The 18,272-nt window shown below is 40.0% G+C and overlaps 1 protein-coding gene across 6 annotated transcripts in view; it reads right to left on the bottom strand.

The window, feature by feature from the left end:
- OSBPL6 (oxysterol binding protein like 6) overlaps positions 1-18,272 on the bottom strand; it is a 111,070-nt gene that overhangs the window by 50,555 nt on the left and 42,243 nt on the right. For all 6 annotated transcript variants that reach the window (XM_054209973.1, XM_054209978.1, XM_054209972.1 and 3 more), the window contains exon 2: positions 10,141-10,378. In XM_054209973.1, coding sequence (XP_054065948.1) covers positions 10,141-10,242 — 102 coding nt within the window. In that variant the 5' untranslated portion in view covers positions 10,243-10,378. The remainder of the gene's footprint in view (positions 1-10,140; positions 10,379-18,272) is intronic.

Raw genomic sequence — 18,272 nt, 5'->3', positions numbered from 1 at the left:
TCAAAATAGACATTTTTTCTCTGTGTTTTTTGTGGGTTTTTTTGGTTTTTTGTTTTGTTTTTTTTTTTCAATCCAAAGCACTAACTTTTGCTTCTTTTATTATCAGCTATTCACTGGTATTCTTTTTGCAACCTAGCTACCTCTGCACAGACCTGTGTCTTATTTGAATTCCGTTTAGTATGAAGTGCAATGCTTAATCACTTTCTCTTAATCGCGTATTCTCCAGTTATCTGAAATACAGTAGGAGTCGTAAGTTAGACACAGATTCGACTGCAGACATACCAGTTTTTACTACCTTTTAAACAAAGCTGTGATATATGCTGAGTTAATCTACAATATTATTTGCAAAGGGAATAACCTTGAAACTTGCTTTTATCTTAGGCTGCTTCTCAGTTAGCTTTGACTTTTTCTCTGTTGATGAGAATCTCGAATGTCATTGTGAGAGAAGGGTGAGTACAAAGCAAAACAACCATGTCTCCATCAATGTATTTCTCCTTTCTTCCTTCTAGCACTTTTTTTTTTCTTTTCATTTGTATAAAGCAGCCATGGTCCTATTCTCATCCTCAGCCCCTCCTACTGATACTGCTCTATAGCTGTTTTCAACAATCTCGGCTATCAACCAACAGACAAAGGAACTTCATACTTTACGAATAGCACGTGTAGTTAATCTTTTTTTCTTCTTGTAGCACATGCTCCTCTTGTACAGAAACGTGCTTAAGAGCAACCATTTCTCTTCGTAACCTTTTTACTGAAAGACAAGTATATCTAAGCAGCAGCTCTGAAACATATTAATAACATCCAGGTATGTACTCTCCTTCTTTCCTGGGATATGCAAAATAAACAATTCTTGTGCTACAGAAATGTCAAGGATTTGCTAGCTCAGGAGCTCTGTCAACCCCTTCTGGAACTGCAGCTTTGTATTGTACGTAGTACTTCACGTCAATGCTTTTAGGCTCTGGAAGCAAAGAAGCCTTTGCTTTTCAAGGCACTTTTTGACACACTCTGAAGAGAAATAAGCTCTTGCTCCTCTGAAAAGCTTCTTGGAGGTAAGTGTTAGCACAACTGGATAAAGCAGAAAAGAGCTATCACTGTAACAGCAATCTTCTCTCTGCCAGAGCAATGGTTTGGAACGACTACCAAGTCACAGCCTGAGCCTTTAAGGACAATCTTCTTTTGCACTTTAGATTTTGACACACTTATCTCAAAACAGAGAAAACAGATAAATTGACAATATCTGACAGAGAGAATTCAAATGTTTGCTAATGATATAGAGCTTTTTTATGACTATTGAATAATCACAATTAAAAGGATTGATATTTCACTAAATAGTCTCAGGATAGCAATGCATCTTATTAGTGCTGACATAGTTTAAATTTAAAAAAAAGAGGGAAAATAAAATTACATACACAAAAGAAAACCATTCCTTGATATGTTAATCTGTTAATTAATGAAAGCATTCTAGACAGACTGAATGGCCTTCTTCAGAATATATATGCAGTTTTCACTTTAATAAATGGTTGCAAGGGAATCTGTTAACACAAATGATAGGCCAAGAAGTTGGACACTCAGATAAAAAAGTGCATATGTTCAAAAAAAGAAAGCCCTTTCTTCCTGTGGCTCTCTTTCACATCCTTGTGTAAGCTACCCACTTAGACTTTCTTAATATCTTTTAAATTTTAATATATGTAGTACAAAAATACAGGAGCTACGAAAAAAGGGGGTTTGAAAAATTTTTAATCAGAATTTTATTTTTTTTTTTACATGAAGTCTTATTCTACTAGGGGAAAAAAAAGTTTGAGCGTAACAGCTTAATTTTAAATTCCAGGATAAAGTATTTAATAAAAACAGAGAGAGAGAGATGTCAGAACAGCAAATACCTTTACTAAGAAACACATTTATTCTAATACATTTATATGTCTTGAATGTGGATAATTCAAAAAATTGAATGACTTGAAAACAGAAGCCTTCGTATCATACCTGCCGTCACCCTCCCTCTTCTCTTTACTTTTGTGTCTTTCCTCTCCACTGAAGAAATGAAAAAAAAAAATGAAAAAAAAAAAAAATCATGCTTCTCTTTCTTCTCCCCCATTTGTTTCCCAGAAATCATAAATGGCACTTTAGAAGAGTTGCACCTTCTTCCCTCTGAATTCATATGTGTATGTGTGTACACACACTTTCCTCACCGATCCCAGGCAGCCCATTTTGGACCCAGCTGCAGTTAGAAAATGAGTGCGTATTATGATAATATCAGTCAGTGTTTGAGGACACTTGAATTGTATGAATATTAATTTTTTCAAATGTATAAGCTGACCTTTTAGTTTATATTCAAGGAAAATGGGACGTGCTCCTATAGGTATGGATGTGCGTGCATGGTAGAGGGGAAAATATGAGACAGGAGGAATGCAAGAGTGACCATGTTCTGGAACACCTCTTTAAATTATCTGTCATAATTTTCACGGGCAGTTAAGCTTTTATGTGAGCAATTTCCCAGGTTTTGTAATAGAAGATAGAAGAAGATACATACACCATTTCTAATCAAACTGACACAGTTTAAAAAAGGAAACCTTTCTTCATCGCACATATCTGCACTTCAGCATTCTCCATACAGTCTGTAAAGCACTCCTAGAAGTACGATAATTCAGATAGTAATGTTTATAAAGCTCAGAGAAAGTGTACACACGGCCCCGTGGGACAGCTTGGCACGCACACTATCACTGTCAAGAAAAGACCAGTCTCCTGCACAGCCTTTTTTTTTCCTCACAGGTCTTTCAGACATTGTGATGGCTTGCCTTATAGACTAGCCTATATCTGTCTCTGCTTGACTGCTCCAGCCCATTTCATTTCTTCCACAGCTTTAAGGCCAAGCCTTTCTTAGAAAGAGGCAGCACCTCTCTCTGTTAACATCCAGGACTGTAGTCTGGGATACCTTGCCTCCAAACCACTATAGATATTACCACGGGCAGGGGCACTCGCGATCCAAATATCTATTGATTGGAGAGGGCCCATCCAGCGCACATGCACACAGACGTACTTCTTCTGGTTGCCATGTATCTACCATGTAAATTCTAGGCAGAAATACAGGCACAAGATGAGGGACATCTGCTGTGTGCCTGCAGGCTGGCTTCTCAACATTCAGACAGCAAGCCTGATGCGTCCAGCCTGAACTGGCCTGCTGGCCATGTGTTGCTGCCAACCCGTGCTAGCAGCCCTGCCCCCAAGGATTCCCAGTGCCAGAACAGGAATAGCTCATCCTTTCAATGCACCCATCAGCATCGGTGCTCAGGGAGTCTTGCCTCACCCCTGGGGTCAATCCGCACCAGTTCCCTCCAGGTCTGACTCAGACGGGTTCCTACTCTGTCCCCGGATAAATCTGTACTCCGGAGAGATTCACTTTGAAAGCCTTTACCTTCTTCTGATGGGCTGATTATGCCACAGGTAGAGAGATGTTCATTCATCAAGTAGTCCACTGTCATCTAACAGGGCTGAGACTTATTATTTCATTTAAGACAAGTGCTAGGGCATTGAACTTAATGTAACATTCACATGGGTGTTCTACAGCTTCATAAGTTACATTGTTTCAGACATTTTTTCAGATACTCAAGTAAGACCCACTACCTCCTGAACCTGAGGAACACCTTCAAACTCTATTAAAGGCATAGAAAAAAAAATAATGTTATAGAGTAGCAGCAGCTAGCCAATTTAAAGAATAACTGCATGTTTTTGTTAACAATTTTGCCACTTCATTCTTTGGCTCCCTCAGAATATTTGCTTGGTCCAGTGAGTTGTTGCTTTTGAAGTACTTATTTAACACTTCCTGCTCTAATGCTGCTTCAACTCCATTATGTGAATAGAGTTAATTAGGAAAGACAGCAAAAGAGAATTACATCACTGTAATAACAGCACTTGGCATTTAGTAGCATCTGCAGTTTGAAACTCACAAAGAGATTAATAATTATTACTGAAATTATTCTCACAAACTAGAGAGAAGTATAAACGCTCTTAAAAGTCTACGCTTTGCTACAGAGCAGAGCTAGGAATAAGGCTCCATGTTGTCAGGTCTGTACCATGTCTACTAGACAACTGTCCATCCTCTCTTTTAAAGCCACAGAGAGACCGGAACAAGTGAAATTTGCAGGTAATGACCAAGAAGTTTTCCCCAGATGTCACATCAGCCTGACAGCAGTGAGCGAGCCGGTAGGTTGCTACTCAATTTAAGAATAAAGAATGGATATAAATACACTCTGACTTCTCTTCCACATGGAATATATTACGTTATATTATATTGCAATCTTTTATGAGCAACACTGTCTAAGGCACACTGGACAGATAGGCAGGCATGGTAAAAATGCCAATTGATTATAATGTCATTGTTTATGAGACAGAAATCTCTAATGAAACCACAAAAGCATCCTTGATATTGTGTCACTGATCATAACTGATCACAAGCAAAAAGAAAGTTGAGTTTGAGGTACCTTGATATATTAAAACCAAGAAATTAAACTACAGGGGCATGAACACTCCCTCCTGTCCCTTCACAAACTCTCACACGTCTAATTGTTCTCAGTCTCCCAGACAAAAAACACCAAAAGCACTAAATGAAATAGGACAATTAAAAGAGAGAGACTCTTCCAGAGGACTTTCATTTCCAGCAGGCAAGATGGATCTGTGGATGTGATGGACCTTACCCTGCCAACCTAGCCTACCAAGGGAAAAGCACCACTGGCTGAAACACCATAGCTGCTGCCACCACAGCTGCTCCCACCATGACCCTTCCCATTGCCACTGCTCTGCTACTTCCCGTTGAGCTGCCAGGAAAGGTGTAGCAGCAACAGGAGCCAGGGCAATAGCAACAGCAGGTCTCTCATTTTAAGCCCTGGCATTTTGCATAAAGTAGCTTCAGTTTCGAATACTAGGCTGCTATTTTATGGGACAGATAAAAAGTGAATCTGATATTGCTTAGAATAATCACACAAAAAGATCTTCTTAAACATCAAGCAATCAGAATAAAAGATTGTTCGCAACTTTTTTTTTTTCCCTTATACACATCAGCCAGCTCTCCCAGATACTCCTGGTCACAAAAAAAACCCACCTCTCCCCTTCCTTTCCTTCTGTATTCCCTGCCCTTACTTTTTCAGCCACTTGTTCTCCCTATAAACCAGTCCTTGCTTGAGCCATGTCCTTCAACCTCACAAAGCATTTGGCCCACCCAGTTCCCTCTCTTCTACTAATTTCTTTCACCTGTTTATTTCTGGACTGAGAGTATCACTCTCTAAATCAAGTACCTACACTGCAGAGATGAGCACTCCACTCCTGGCACTTCTTACTTCTCCCTCCTGCACCGCCCGCTTGCTGTGGCATACAGATTGCCCATGTGAACTCAGCTTCACAGAACCTGGTGGTCCCTGCAGTACATCTACGAAATATTTGCAGCTCACTGGCTCCTGGGAAAAACTTGATGGCAGTTTTCTTAGCCAAGAGACTTCCCTTCATAATTCTGCTTTTACTCCTCTTACTGGTAGCTGAAAGCATGAAACTCTAGAATTGACATAGAACCCACGATAATTTCCTATCATGTGTGTCTCTTCTCATTAATCATTAGCTGGTGAAAGACACAACAGACAAGTCACCCCTCTCTTTTTCCGCTCCCAGTCTATGTCCGTCTCAACTAATCAGCACTTTATGCTAGGGACTGCCTTTTATTACGTGCCTAATACAGTGCATAGCAACGTGAGGCCTAGATTTCTACTCACCCCAATATCCAAATAACAATTATTAGTCCTTTTTTTCAGGTATCATACATTTCACCCCCAGATTCACCTACTGTAGTAACTTTTTAATAGTCTTCCAGTTACTCTGTAAATTAAGGTTTGGTTAAGGTTGCTGCAGACACATCACCTGATCCTTCCATCATCATTAAAGCCTTTATATCTACAAAATGGTGATACTTGCCATAAGAAATACTGCTTTTTGGAGATTACTTGACAATTAAAACATAGTCGTTTTAAAAGGTAACTAGACATTTTCCAGCACAGACCTCTAAGCAAGACCAGAGCCTTGACTGGAATTGCACTCTGCTCCTAAATTTCAAGGCCAAGTAAACATCTTCAGCCCAAACTTGGTCCTTTCTGCATCCCTTGAGTACAACCCTTCTCCTATTAGTCAATAGTGCTCTTACAGAAAGAAAAAAAAATAAACACATTAAAATTTGAAAAGCAGATGATTGCTGCTCTGGAAAATCTTTCTTCCTTTTCCTTCAAAGCCCCTATCTTTCACTCTTTACATATGGCTGGAAAACAATAGTCATTTGAAATATGAAAGCTCTCCTAGTAGAAAGATGACCACACAAGGCTAAATGCAATAGGACTAAAAAGCTTCTCTGCTTTTGTGTTTGCTGTGTGGGAAAAGAATCAAGGATTTGTTGAAACAGTAATCTGTTTCAAGAGATTGTGTCAAGACAAAGAGAAACAGAGAGACAAAGAGATAACACCTGATCATCCCTCCCCTCTAAAAGACCAAAAAGAAAACTGAGACATTAGAAGAGATATCTTCACATTTAAAATAGCAGACATTGCCAGATCCACTTCACATCATGTATTAGCTACCCTTTAGATGGTGGTCAGAAAAGTCAAAATCTCTCCTTTGTTCACAGTTTCATTATTATTACTATCCTTCTGTATCACTCCCTCTGTTTAATAGCCTGGGGTCAGGCCCAAATTTACCAAACTGCACATTGTTAACCCTATAATGTATTTACTTCTTTCTGCCTTCTCAGCACAATATCACTACCCATGCATTGCAGAGGATACATACCATACTACAGTCTGCAGTATGACTTGCATACTTAGTCAATAAATAAAATATGGAATATTTATGAAGAACATACAGTCATCCAACTGAATACACAACATATGATTTTATCATATTCAGCTGTCCTTTCTAAAAACAGTGTTAGTTTTCCTCCTTTTTGTTGTGCAACAGAATATGACTAACCTTTTCAGAGTTTCACAAGGGACGAAAAACAAGAATCTCCCTTTCCAGAATGGTCTACAAAAAACGCTGTCAGAATTGCAGTTTTTATGCTCAGCTTTGTACGGGGCCTCTAAGTTTTCTTAGGGAGATCCTCTGACAGTGGAGATGACAGGGATTCTATGCTCCACAGTAGGAAAACCTGCTGCTGCTCCATTCTAAAGCATTCTTTATCAAGGACACCACAACTGCCCTGCCACCTTGCTCAGCTCAGGGGTTAAACAAACCAGGTTGGTCCTGGGCCGCCTTCTATCAAATAGTCCAAATTAACCATGATTTTGACAAAAATGAATGATGCTAAATTTCCTACGATGACAAAAACCTGAACCCAGTTTTTTGGTTATTGCTGGCTTCAGTAGTCTGTTCATTTATCAACTACTTAGTCATGGAGCCTGCAAATTGGCAATGTCAAAGCTTTTGCTGACTCCTAATTCTCTTATGTGATGTATATTGCACAAATAAGAAAGCTACATTAAAATGCCAGCATTATATACAGCACAACATTTTCCACTCTCCCTGAAATGATTTATCATAGTCATGTTCACACTCATTCAGCCTCCTGTGCCATAATTTATTCGGAAACTGTTCCATAATTGCTGGCATGACTTTGACAAGAATTATATGATGAGAAGATTTCAGTCATTAACCATGTAGAAATATCAAGTGTTATCCTCACATGACAATGAAAGCTACATTGACACTTCATCCAGTCACATCACTTTCCATAGCCGTACATATTACCCCTTCAGGAAGGGTGCCTTTTTCGTAGCTGCTATGAAGAGTCCAAGGAGAAAGCAAGACAGAATTTTCAAGCCTTTTCAAAGCAAAACCCAGCACCCCCAAATCAAAATCCCCTACCCTCTAGCTAACATTGCATTTGGGGGAAAGTCTATGAAAACCAAAACATACACAAAGCATAGAATCATAGAATGGTTTGGGTTGGAAGGGACGTTAAAGATCATCTATTTCCAACCCCCCTGCCATGGGCAAGGACAATGCCACAAAGAAAGAAATTAGAAATACAATTGTTATAGTAGATAGTAGGATGAAGCTGGTTGATTCACTGTGTCTACATGCACCAAGGAAACATTCGTACGTTTATTCCCCTGGATATAGTACCATTGCACCTCACACAATAGCTCAGTTTCACTGCAGAAGAAATTGCCTACCCATTCATTCTCCTGGATATTTCACTGCCTTTAACACTGAAAGCACTAAGGCAAAAATTGAATGGCTGGCAGTATCCTTTCCAATCCACATTTACATGCCCAAATATACTTGTTAAGCATCATCAGACATTATTGTATCCAAGAGAGCTCTGCATGCATCACACCATCGACCTCTTCAGCATTATTTTAAAATCATGCTTCACATTCCAGTGACCAAATATGGACTTAAAGTTAGGCATCCATTTCATTATGATGACAGGTATACCTTGCTCTACCCCGTTACTATGGTAACAGATACCATAGCCATTAAATTTATGGTAAACTGTATTCTCAAAAGGTATTTTTTTTTCATTCTCACTTGTATGATCATACCAAACTACCTAATTACAAAAAGAACTCAGAGAATATGCTCTTAGCTGAACTCAGCGGCTTCTACAAGTCTTGCATTCACCTTCATTGGGTTTAAATGCGAGAGACAAAATATACTGATGCTTTAAACAAAAGATGTCAAAATTCCTGCTCCAGATAGAGCAAATGAAAAATTAAGAGGAGATCATACGCTAACCAGGACTTAACTGAGTACAGCAATCTCAAATCCTGTAAGGATTTTCCCTGCAAGGGAAAATATTTATCACCTGTGAGAATACCATTTCTGGCTTCACAGAAAAGCCATGGAAATGATTAAAAAAATTCCAGACACATTTCCTGCCTGTTATCAAACACGCATCAGAATTCTTCTCCTGGTTTAACATTTTAAACGTACCTTATGGTGAGACTATTTGCATTCAAAGCTGTTAAGTGCTATAGTTTTCATCAAAATTCTCAGTTTTCAAAATTTTTATAACTCAGGTAAGGAAAAAAAAATCTACTTCAGCAGCAGCTGAGAAAGTAGTGTCACAACTGGCATATAAGTAGCTGGAATAGTGTTCTTAAGTTACAGCCATGCAAGTAAATGCATACCACAGCGAACAATTATTTAAGTTCTTTTCCTGCCTCTTTTCCTTGTCAAGTTGAAAATAAGCCACTATTGCATTAATGAAAATATTTTCACAATATTTAAAATTATAAAGTTGTTACATTCTTACATTTCGTACATTTTTAAATATGATTATGTTAAACTAACTCAGAAGCTGATTTAGCATTCAAGGTTTCCATGGATCAAAGGTTTAAACTATGCTTCTGTTCTAATCAAATTTTCACTATCAACCTTTGCATTTGTAAATATACGTTTAACCACCTCTCTGAATTCTAGTGGGTAGCTCTTATACTTTCTGAAGTGCTCCCACTGATGCTAGGGCCAGACTGTACACCCAGCCCTCAAAAAACCACAGGAATGCCGAAGTTGTTTTGAAGGGAAATAATACAGGCCTCATCTCAAAAGGATCCTGGAGAAAAGACATATTACATCCACACAGACAAGGGTCTCTTGAAAACGGAAGTCTAACATAACTTGACTAGTGTTATATGATGTGGGACAATCACTGTAAATTCCTAGTAAACCAAATAATATTTAAAATGTTAGGTGCTTCCATAAAGAAAGAACAATATGATATTTAAATAGAATTGCAATATCACCTTGTAAAAAGATAAGACATCTCTGTCATTAGATTTTAAAAAAAAAGAGGTATTCACAGAGGACATGAAACAATCTGAAGCAACTGTAGGTTCATGCTGCCAAAAAAAACCCACTTCTCTAAAGACTTCAGAGCATGTTTCCTACTTGTCCATGTGACTATATCCTTCCCGCTCCAGCGCTACATGCGGTGCCCCACTTTAGAAAGTGAGGAAAAAAAATAATTTTAAAAAATCAACAGTTCTTGGCTATAGTGATATCATCCAGTGCTATAAGCAAGTGAATTCAGAGCTAGCGAGAACTAACAGCCACATTACTGGAATAAATGAATCATTTCACCAGATGTTACAAACGCCAAGATCTTTTCCTTACCTGCCTCCTGTCCCTCTGAGATGATGATGAAGAGGAGGCACTTCTATGTGATGGAGTGGACGTTTTGTGAGCTGGCGATACACTCTTCTCCTCTGAACTCATTTTTGCAGCAAACTTGTAGTAATGATCTTGTGCTCTTATCACTCATGTACAAAAAGGCAAGGGATAGTCTTCTGCATCCTTCTGTTTCACAATTTATGGACAGCCAAAGAGGAATTCAATCTCAGCTGAACTGCACCTTAACAAAGATAAATGTGAGAGGAAGAGTGAATGAATACACCCACGCTCCAAAGTAGCTCTGCAGCAAAGAAATCTGTTTACATTCACTATTTAATCCAACAGATCTCCCAGTTTTTTACTTCCCTTCCTAACAACTACCCAGTACAAACATAAATACATTGTTCTACATTCTCACAGAAGATGAAAGTGGTATTACATTATTTCAAAAACCCCTAAGGAAAGGAAGGCTTAAGGAATTTACAGCAATTCTCAGGCAAACTTTACAAATCCTTGACAAAGGGTAATTATCACATCTTGTGTAATATCGTAACATTATCAAGAAACTCCTCAGGACTTCCCGTACAACACAAATACCACTGACCACCCTGTTATAATCAGTACTTCTTAAAAACCCTGCAGTTAGTTAGATTAAGGAATCTGCAAGTTGCTTTTAAAAGCAGGTCCCTCTTTCAAAGATGGTGGCCTCTCTGAAGGGGTGGACAACCCAGTTTCACAAATCAGCACCTTTCAGATGGTGCAGAGCTCACCACGCACTCACGTCTTCCTCTCAAAAGAGGACTGAAAGATAATACAAAACGTTTGGACCAGAGAACACTTTCAGCCACACGACTGTGGCCAGGGGTTATTAACCTCTTCATCTGGACAAAAACTTCAGTATATTTGTTGAATCCCAGTGTTGTCGAAGGCAGGAGCTCCCCAGGGCCTAACTGGGTTACTCTGAGGTGCCCTGTTGGGTGGAACGCGGGGCTGCAGGGGGGGCCTCTGTGAGGAGAGGCTGGGGCTGCTGGTTCCAGACGGCTCCAGCTCAAATACTGTGTTCAGTTTTGGGCCCCTCATTACAAAAAAGACATTGAAATTCTGGAGTGAGTCCAGAGAAAGGCAACGAAGCTGGTGAGGGGTCTGGAGAACAAGTCCTGTGAGGAGCGGCTGAGGGAGCTGGGGGTGTTCAGCCTGGAGAAAAGGAGACTGAGGGGAGACCTTCTCACTCTCTGCAACTACCTGAAAGGAGGGTGTAGAGAGGTGGGGGTCGGTCTCTTCTCCCGAGTAACAAGTGATAGGACGAGAGGAAAAGGCCTCAGGTTGCATCAGGGGAGGTTTAGAGTGGATATGAAAAATTTCTTTACCAAAAGGGTTATCAAGCATTGGAACAGGCTGCCCAGGGAAGCGGTGGAATTGCCATTCCTGGAGGTATTTAAAAGATGGGTAGGCGTGGTGCTTAGGGACACGGTTTAACGGTGGTTTTGGCAGTGTTAGGTTGATGGTTGGACTTGATGATCTTAAAGGTCCCTTCCAACCTAGACGATTCCATGATTCTAACTTGCCACAGGGCACAGCTGAGAATGTCAGTGAAAAGGTATCTAAGAAAGGGCAAAAACCACCATTGATGCAGAAGAGGAGGAACAAAACAAGTGACAGACAGCACTGTGAACAGCAGGGTCAGAGAAGGAGGCGGGGAAGAGGTGCCCTAGGCGCCAGAGCAGAGACTCCCCTGCAGCCCGTGGAGGAGACGGATATTCCTGAATGAACTGCGGCCCATGGAGTACCCACGCTGAGCACATATTTCCCTGAAGGACTGCAGCCCGTGGGCAGGGGAAACGTGTGAGAAGGCAAGAGTGGTGAGGAAAAAGGAAGACGGAGCTGATTCTTTTTAGGATTGCCTTTAAATCTAAAAGTATCTCTTTGCATTAAACTCTGGTACAGGACAGAGTACCTTAGCACTCCTCAGCATCTTTAGTGCAGAAGTGGAGCTTAGCTTTCTGCAGCTTTCAACACTACCAGTCAACTTTTGTTGTTTTACGTTTCACTATTCCCTAAACCCAGATGGGAAAGCGAGACATTACAGGCCCCAAAAGACAGCAAGTAGTATTTTTATATGTCTATTTGCACTAGCAAGGAAAAAATAATTGCACAGAACAGTCTTGTGCCATGCACAGAAGAGTAAACACTAACTTTCTATCTGCTGCTATGAAAAGAGTCACTGTTCTGTGGTTCCTCTAATTCGCATTCATGAGGATCAGAGAGTAGCTGTGGCCTTCAGTTCAGGAGCTGGGGCAGTAAGACAGGGAAATAGAGGAAACTGGAATGAAGAAAACTGGGTTCTTCAGATAATGGCAGAAAATAAACAGGAGAGGGTATTTAACAGGAGAGGATTACAATTGCAAAGGACTGGTGAAAACCCCAAAATGGCATACCTGCAGGTGCTATTTTTGAACTTGTAAATTCTGTGGAGACATTGGTATAGACTGATATATATTCATTATCACAATCCATTTTCTCTTACCTTCTAGCTTAAATACTGAAGTAGAGCTGCTGTATGCAAGCGCATACAGACATCATTTAAGGGAATTTAAGTGATATCACAGATTTAAGAGTAATTTTCAACAAATGTAACTCCATCTAAATTTAAAAAAAAACATCTTTTGGTCTTACATTTTTAACGTTTCCTTCTTGGACAAAAAGTACAAGTAACTTAAACAAAATGTTATCCTGGTAACGAAAAGTGAAGAGAAATACTAACCTAAAATGTACAATCACTTTCATATAAAACCAATTCTCAAAAAAGCATTTAAAAGAGCAAGATTTTAACTTAAGCAAATGGCTAGTCCTCAAAGAGAACACTCTTGACAGTTTTAATTTTTGAAAATTAAAGGTGTCAAAAAGCAGTGCCTATTAAATCTAGCAGGATGTTGCTGTTACACTCTGTGCAAATGTCAGCAGCAGTTAACTGTTGACCCTTTTTGTTCTTCAGGACAATGCTTAAATGCTGAATATGAACATTAACACTTGCCTGCTGGAACTCAGGCTGCCATAAGTGATATGTTCATTTGCATTCTGTAATACAACATCAACTTCTTTTCAGTTTGGCCACTTAGAAAGTTTTTAAGCAGTTGCATTTCTCCCATGGTAGATAATGGTTTGGTACCATCAGTAACTTAGTTTTTAGCGTAAGTATTAAGTAAGCACATGGAAGATTTACTATTTTCAATAAAAGCAGCATTCTCAAAAGTCTCAAGGAAATCAAGGGTAACAACACTGCCATGTCACAGTGAAAATACCACAAAGAATTAAGGGAAAAGACCTGATACACAACATCTCTTTCACTTTAAATGTGCAAATATCAGGAGTGAATGGCAATCAATTGGCTATGAAAATACTGAAATTCTCTAACAAAGAAGAAATTTGTGACAAAAGTCACTAGACTGGGTTGGAGAACATTTTGGGTTGGAAAACATTTAAATTAAGCCCTTGTGTATTTTGTGAATTTGGACTTTATTCTCCCACTAAAAATGCTATTACAACCTCATTCAACCCATGCACTCTGCAAGGCCTGTGTTCCTGCGATTGCATGGTGGGCTGGAGGCAGAACAGTTTGCCTAAGTACGATTTAAGAGTAGAAGTCTGTAAACATGAGCACACTGTAAACAAGCTAGAGCTTGCACCCTACTGCAAAACCATCTGCAAGGAAGAACTGGGCAAAGCATTTTCAAAACTACACAAGGGTTTATCCTTGCCTCTGTCCTCCTAACTTTGTTTATACCTTAAGAACGAAGATAGTTTCTCACAGAGAACAGGAGAGTGAAGACAGATGACCAGCAGTTTTCCATTGCAGAAAAAAATCAAAATATATAGTAAAAAACTGGCTTCATTAGAGCTAAGAAGAGAAAAAGGAAAGGCATCTGAGCTTGAAATCTAGATTACATTCTTATTTCAAGCGAGTTCTGAATCCAAGGAAATATATTTTAAAGCACTCCATACCAAACCTATCTGAACCCAGCAATGCGCGCTTGCAGCCCAGAAAGCCAACCACATCCTGGGCTGCATCAAAAGAAGTGTGGCCGACAGGTTGAGGGTGGCGATTCTCCCCCTCTACTCTGCTCTGGTGAGACTCCACCTGGAGTACTGTGTCCAGCTCTGGAGCCTCAGCACGGGAAAGACATGGGCCTGTTGGAACAGGTCCAGCGGAGGGCCACGAAGATGATCAGGGTGCTGGAGCACCTCTGCTATGAGGACAGGCTGAGAGAGTTGGGGCTGTTCAGCCTGGAGAAGAGAAGGCTCTGGGGAGACCTTATAGCAGCCTTCCAATACCTGAAGGGGACCTACAGGAAAGCTGGGGAGGGACTCTTTATCAGGGAGTGTAGTGATAGGACGAGGGGTAATGGTTTTAAACTGAAAGAGGGTAGATTTAGATTAGATATTAGGAAGAAATTCTTTACTGTGAGGGTGGTGAGACACTGGAACAGTTTGCCCAGAGAGGCCCCATCCCTGGAAGTGTTCAAGACCAGGCTGGATGGGGCTTTGTGCAGCCTGGTCTAGTGGGAGGTGTCCCTGCCCAGGGCAGGGGGGTTGGGACTAGATGATCTTTAAGGTCCCTTCCAACCCAAACCATTCTATGACTCTATGAAACACTGCTATGTACTGATCACAAACACCACCACCTCGCATGCTGCTCAGGGCAGGGGGAGACTAGAGGTGTCAGGAATGAAGGCGTGAAGCTGAGCCTGAGAAAAGTGGGAGGAGAGGTGTTGTTTTAATGTCTTTTATTTCTCACTACCGAAATCTATTTTAATTAGCAATAAATTAATTTTCCCTAAACTGAGTTTTGCCTGCAACAGTAACTGATAAGCAGTCTCCCTGTCTTTATCTCGACCCACAAGCTTTCTCATCCTGTTTTCTTCCCCGAAGCCACTGAGGCAGGGGAGAGCGAGCAGCTGCGTAGGCATTGGCTGCTGGCCAGGGCTAACCCACCACAGCTACAGGGGCCAGTCTCTGTTCTGTTTACTCAGCCACTGCTATGGGTACTACCTCTTTGTATTTGATGCTTTTTCTCACTTACTCCTCTCTACCTAAACCTTTAATTTCCATCCAAGAACAGAAAAATAGATATTCAGAGCAGCACAGAGGATATTGGTGCCAATAAACAGTCAAACACTACCAAAATGTTGCAAGTTAATCACCAGCACACCATGACAGTTCAGGAACAGAGTTATAGGTCTCAATGCTGATAGATACTGTGTCTGATCTTCCATTAACCTTAGACAAAATTCTTCCCTGAGTTATGTTGTCTGCTTGAAGACATCTATCTTCTCCACCACCTTCTCTAATACTGAAATAGCGCCCTTCCACTGTGATGACAGCACAACAAGGGTCAGTACAGCACAGCTAGCTTTAGATGAGTGTGGAGAAAGGTGTTGTCCATATGAAATGGTATCAGGACAAAAATGCATTAGCTAACACTCATACATGACTGTAGGCTCAAGAAATTATGACATATTGAAGACAGAGCTCCAGCTTCCCCAGTCACAACAGGTACCCATGCAAGGATATCATCCTGAACCAGATAACTCACACAGAGGCAGCTAAATAATTTATTACATTGTGCTTTGCAGCCACCGGCTTCCAAATACTGCACCCTAATAAACACCTTCCTGCTGGAGCTGAGCTCTGTGATGACTCATAAGTGACAGACACCTTTTCTGCTTGCTGTACTATGGAAAGCGGAATGACTTCACTTTATTAGTTATCAGCACTTTTGCCAGTATGAATCTCATCCATGTCTTACGGGTGAGCTTACATCTCTACAAGGAGTCTCCCATACAATTATAGATCCCACATAATATCCACAGAGCATCTACATAGCATCCCAGGGGCATGACTGGAAGAACATGGCTGTTCCACCAGCAAAAGCTGTCCCCATAGCCTGAACATCTTGGCAAATTCTCTATTCTTTTCAGGATAGAAGAGTTTCTGCTAGAAGAAGACTACAAGCTGTATTATGCTGGACCTGCTAGAGACAGCTACAAGACGACAGAGGTTGCAGGAAGACAGAAACAGGCTGCACAGTGCATTTGTCTCAGAATTTCAGCAAGAAAACATAATGAAGTTGCACCCGAAGAGAGGCTTTTCCTTCTACCCTAGCACACCAGGGACTGCTGATTTAGATTAACAGCATTTTCATATCCTAGAAATGCATTAGGCAAATTTTAGCCAAAAAGGCGTACCAACAGTCATATCTCAGGTCTGTGCAGTTTTCATATAAATCAAAAATCAAATTACAAAAATTAGGACACAAAAATTATAATCCTACTTCACAAAGCTAAGTAGAACAGGCAAGTTATTTAAGAGCTAAAAGGACAAATTTTCAGTCATTTTCAGCTATGAGGTCGCTGAAAATTTTTTAGCAGAGCAGCCTTCAGGCAAATGAAAATCAAAACCTTTTTAAAACATCTGATCTTCACTTAGTTGACTCATGTGGAAAAATTTATATTTAGTATTGGCACAGGAGGACAGTGATCTGGCACTTCAAGTGTGTTTTTAAGGTTCTCGGGAAGTGTAGGTGCTGTTGAAAGAAGCAAACACAATGCTAGCAAACGGTACACAAGAAAAGCAGTTCTGTAAATAGTTGCCAGGTTTGACATTGTGAAGTATGGGCTTTTTCTTTCGAAAGGTATTTAAAAAAAAGTAAAAAATAGAGCTACATCTGAGCCAAACTCCACAGTGGTTCTGTGGCTTTGCCCAAGCACTAAGAGCTGAACCTAACCAACAACCTGCTCAAACCACACTGATTTATTGATAGCAGTCTCCCAATAAAGATATATAAAACTATACCATCCCACTTCACACTACAGGAAGCAAACATTTCTTCTTGCCCTATTTAACAGCAACAATAACTTCAATATAAAATTGCTATTATTTATACATAGGAATTTCTGACAGAGGAACAGCTCAGGGTTAAAAGTCAAAAAAAAGGCAAGTGGCATATTTGAGAAAACAAGCACTGTAAGCACAACAAAATTATTAATGCAAACTAGCAAGAGCTAGCACCGAGCTTTTTGTTATTGTTCTTGCACACTGAATTTGGATTTTCTTTCTCTATATTTCTAAGAGCTTATCTTCCAATTTTGGCTTAAAATTTGGGTAATACATCTTCTTTAGAGCATGTTAGAAGGAATAAATGTAGTGAAATTGATGTAAAGAGACGCCAGTCTCTGTAACTAAGACTGAAGCAAACAATTATAAATCTAATTTTTTGGCCAACAAATTCAATTTACCAAAATGAAACCAATGCTTTTGAGACATTTTTCATGGGCGTTTTCCATCAGTCACTGGCAATTTTCCTATGGACTTCAGCGGGAACACAAGCCATATACCATGGTAGAGTATTTTTAGAAAATAATAGAAAATCTCAAAACACATTCAAAAACTATGATTTTGGATTTGGGGTGGGTGTGGGGGGGTAACCCCCTGGTAATTGGGCCGTTGTTCTGATACTGTTTCCTGACAAAGACCGAAACAACTGACTCATTGTACGAGGCCAATTTTATCAGACCTTCACAGCAAATACGTCTTCAACATGAAAGTATTTTCATTCACGTCAGCTGGACAACTCAAAAAGAATGGCATTATCTGGCATAAACAAGGGTAACAGTATTGGCCATTGGTTATTAATTGCTGCTTATCCAAATATCATTGACCTGTAGGCTGCATTTTGCACCACACCAACTAAATTCCTCATGAACTGCTCAAAACCACCTGTCAGTTTAGGATCATAAATTGATTCAGTCCATCAAATGTGACTGTGCATTGGCTGGCTGCAAAGCTGCTTTGCCATGAATTCCCAAGGCAGGATATATAGTTATTGCTTCCAGCATATAAGAAGAGACAGACTTCCTAGAACGTGAAAACCAGACACTGCAGAAAGATTTGAGTCATCGCAACTATCAATCACCCAGCTGGGAGTTTTGTCTTCAACTTTTCCCATTGGCATCTCAACTATTTTGGATTTAAAACATCATTTGAAATATAGTAATCATAAAACTTATTTACTGGTTCTTCAGTACATTCTCTTCTAAAGTTATTTACTTATTTACTATTACGTAAGGTGACGTATATAG

Source organism: Rissa tridactyla, chromosome 7 (genome assembly GCF_028500815.1).
Source record: "Rissa tridactyla isolate bRisTri1 chromosome 7, bRisTri1.patW.cur.20221130, whole genome shotgun sequence".
NCBI classification, from domain to species: domain Eukaryota; kingdom Metazoa; phylum Chordata; class Aves; order Charadriiformes; family Laridae; genus Rissa; species Rissa tridactyla.
This window is presented reverse-complemented; position numbering and strand designations above follow the sequence as displayed.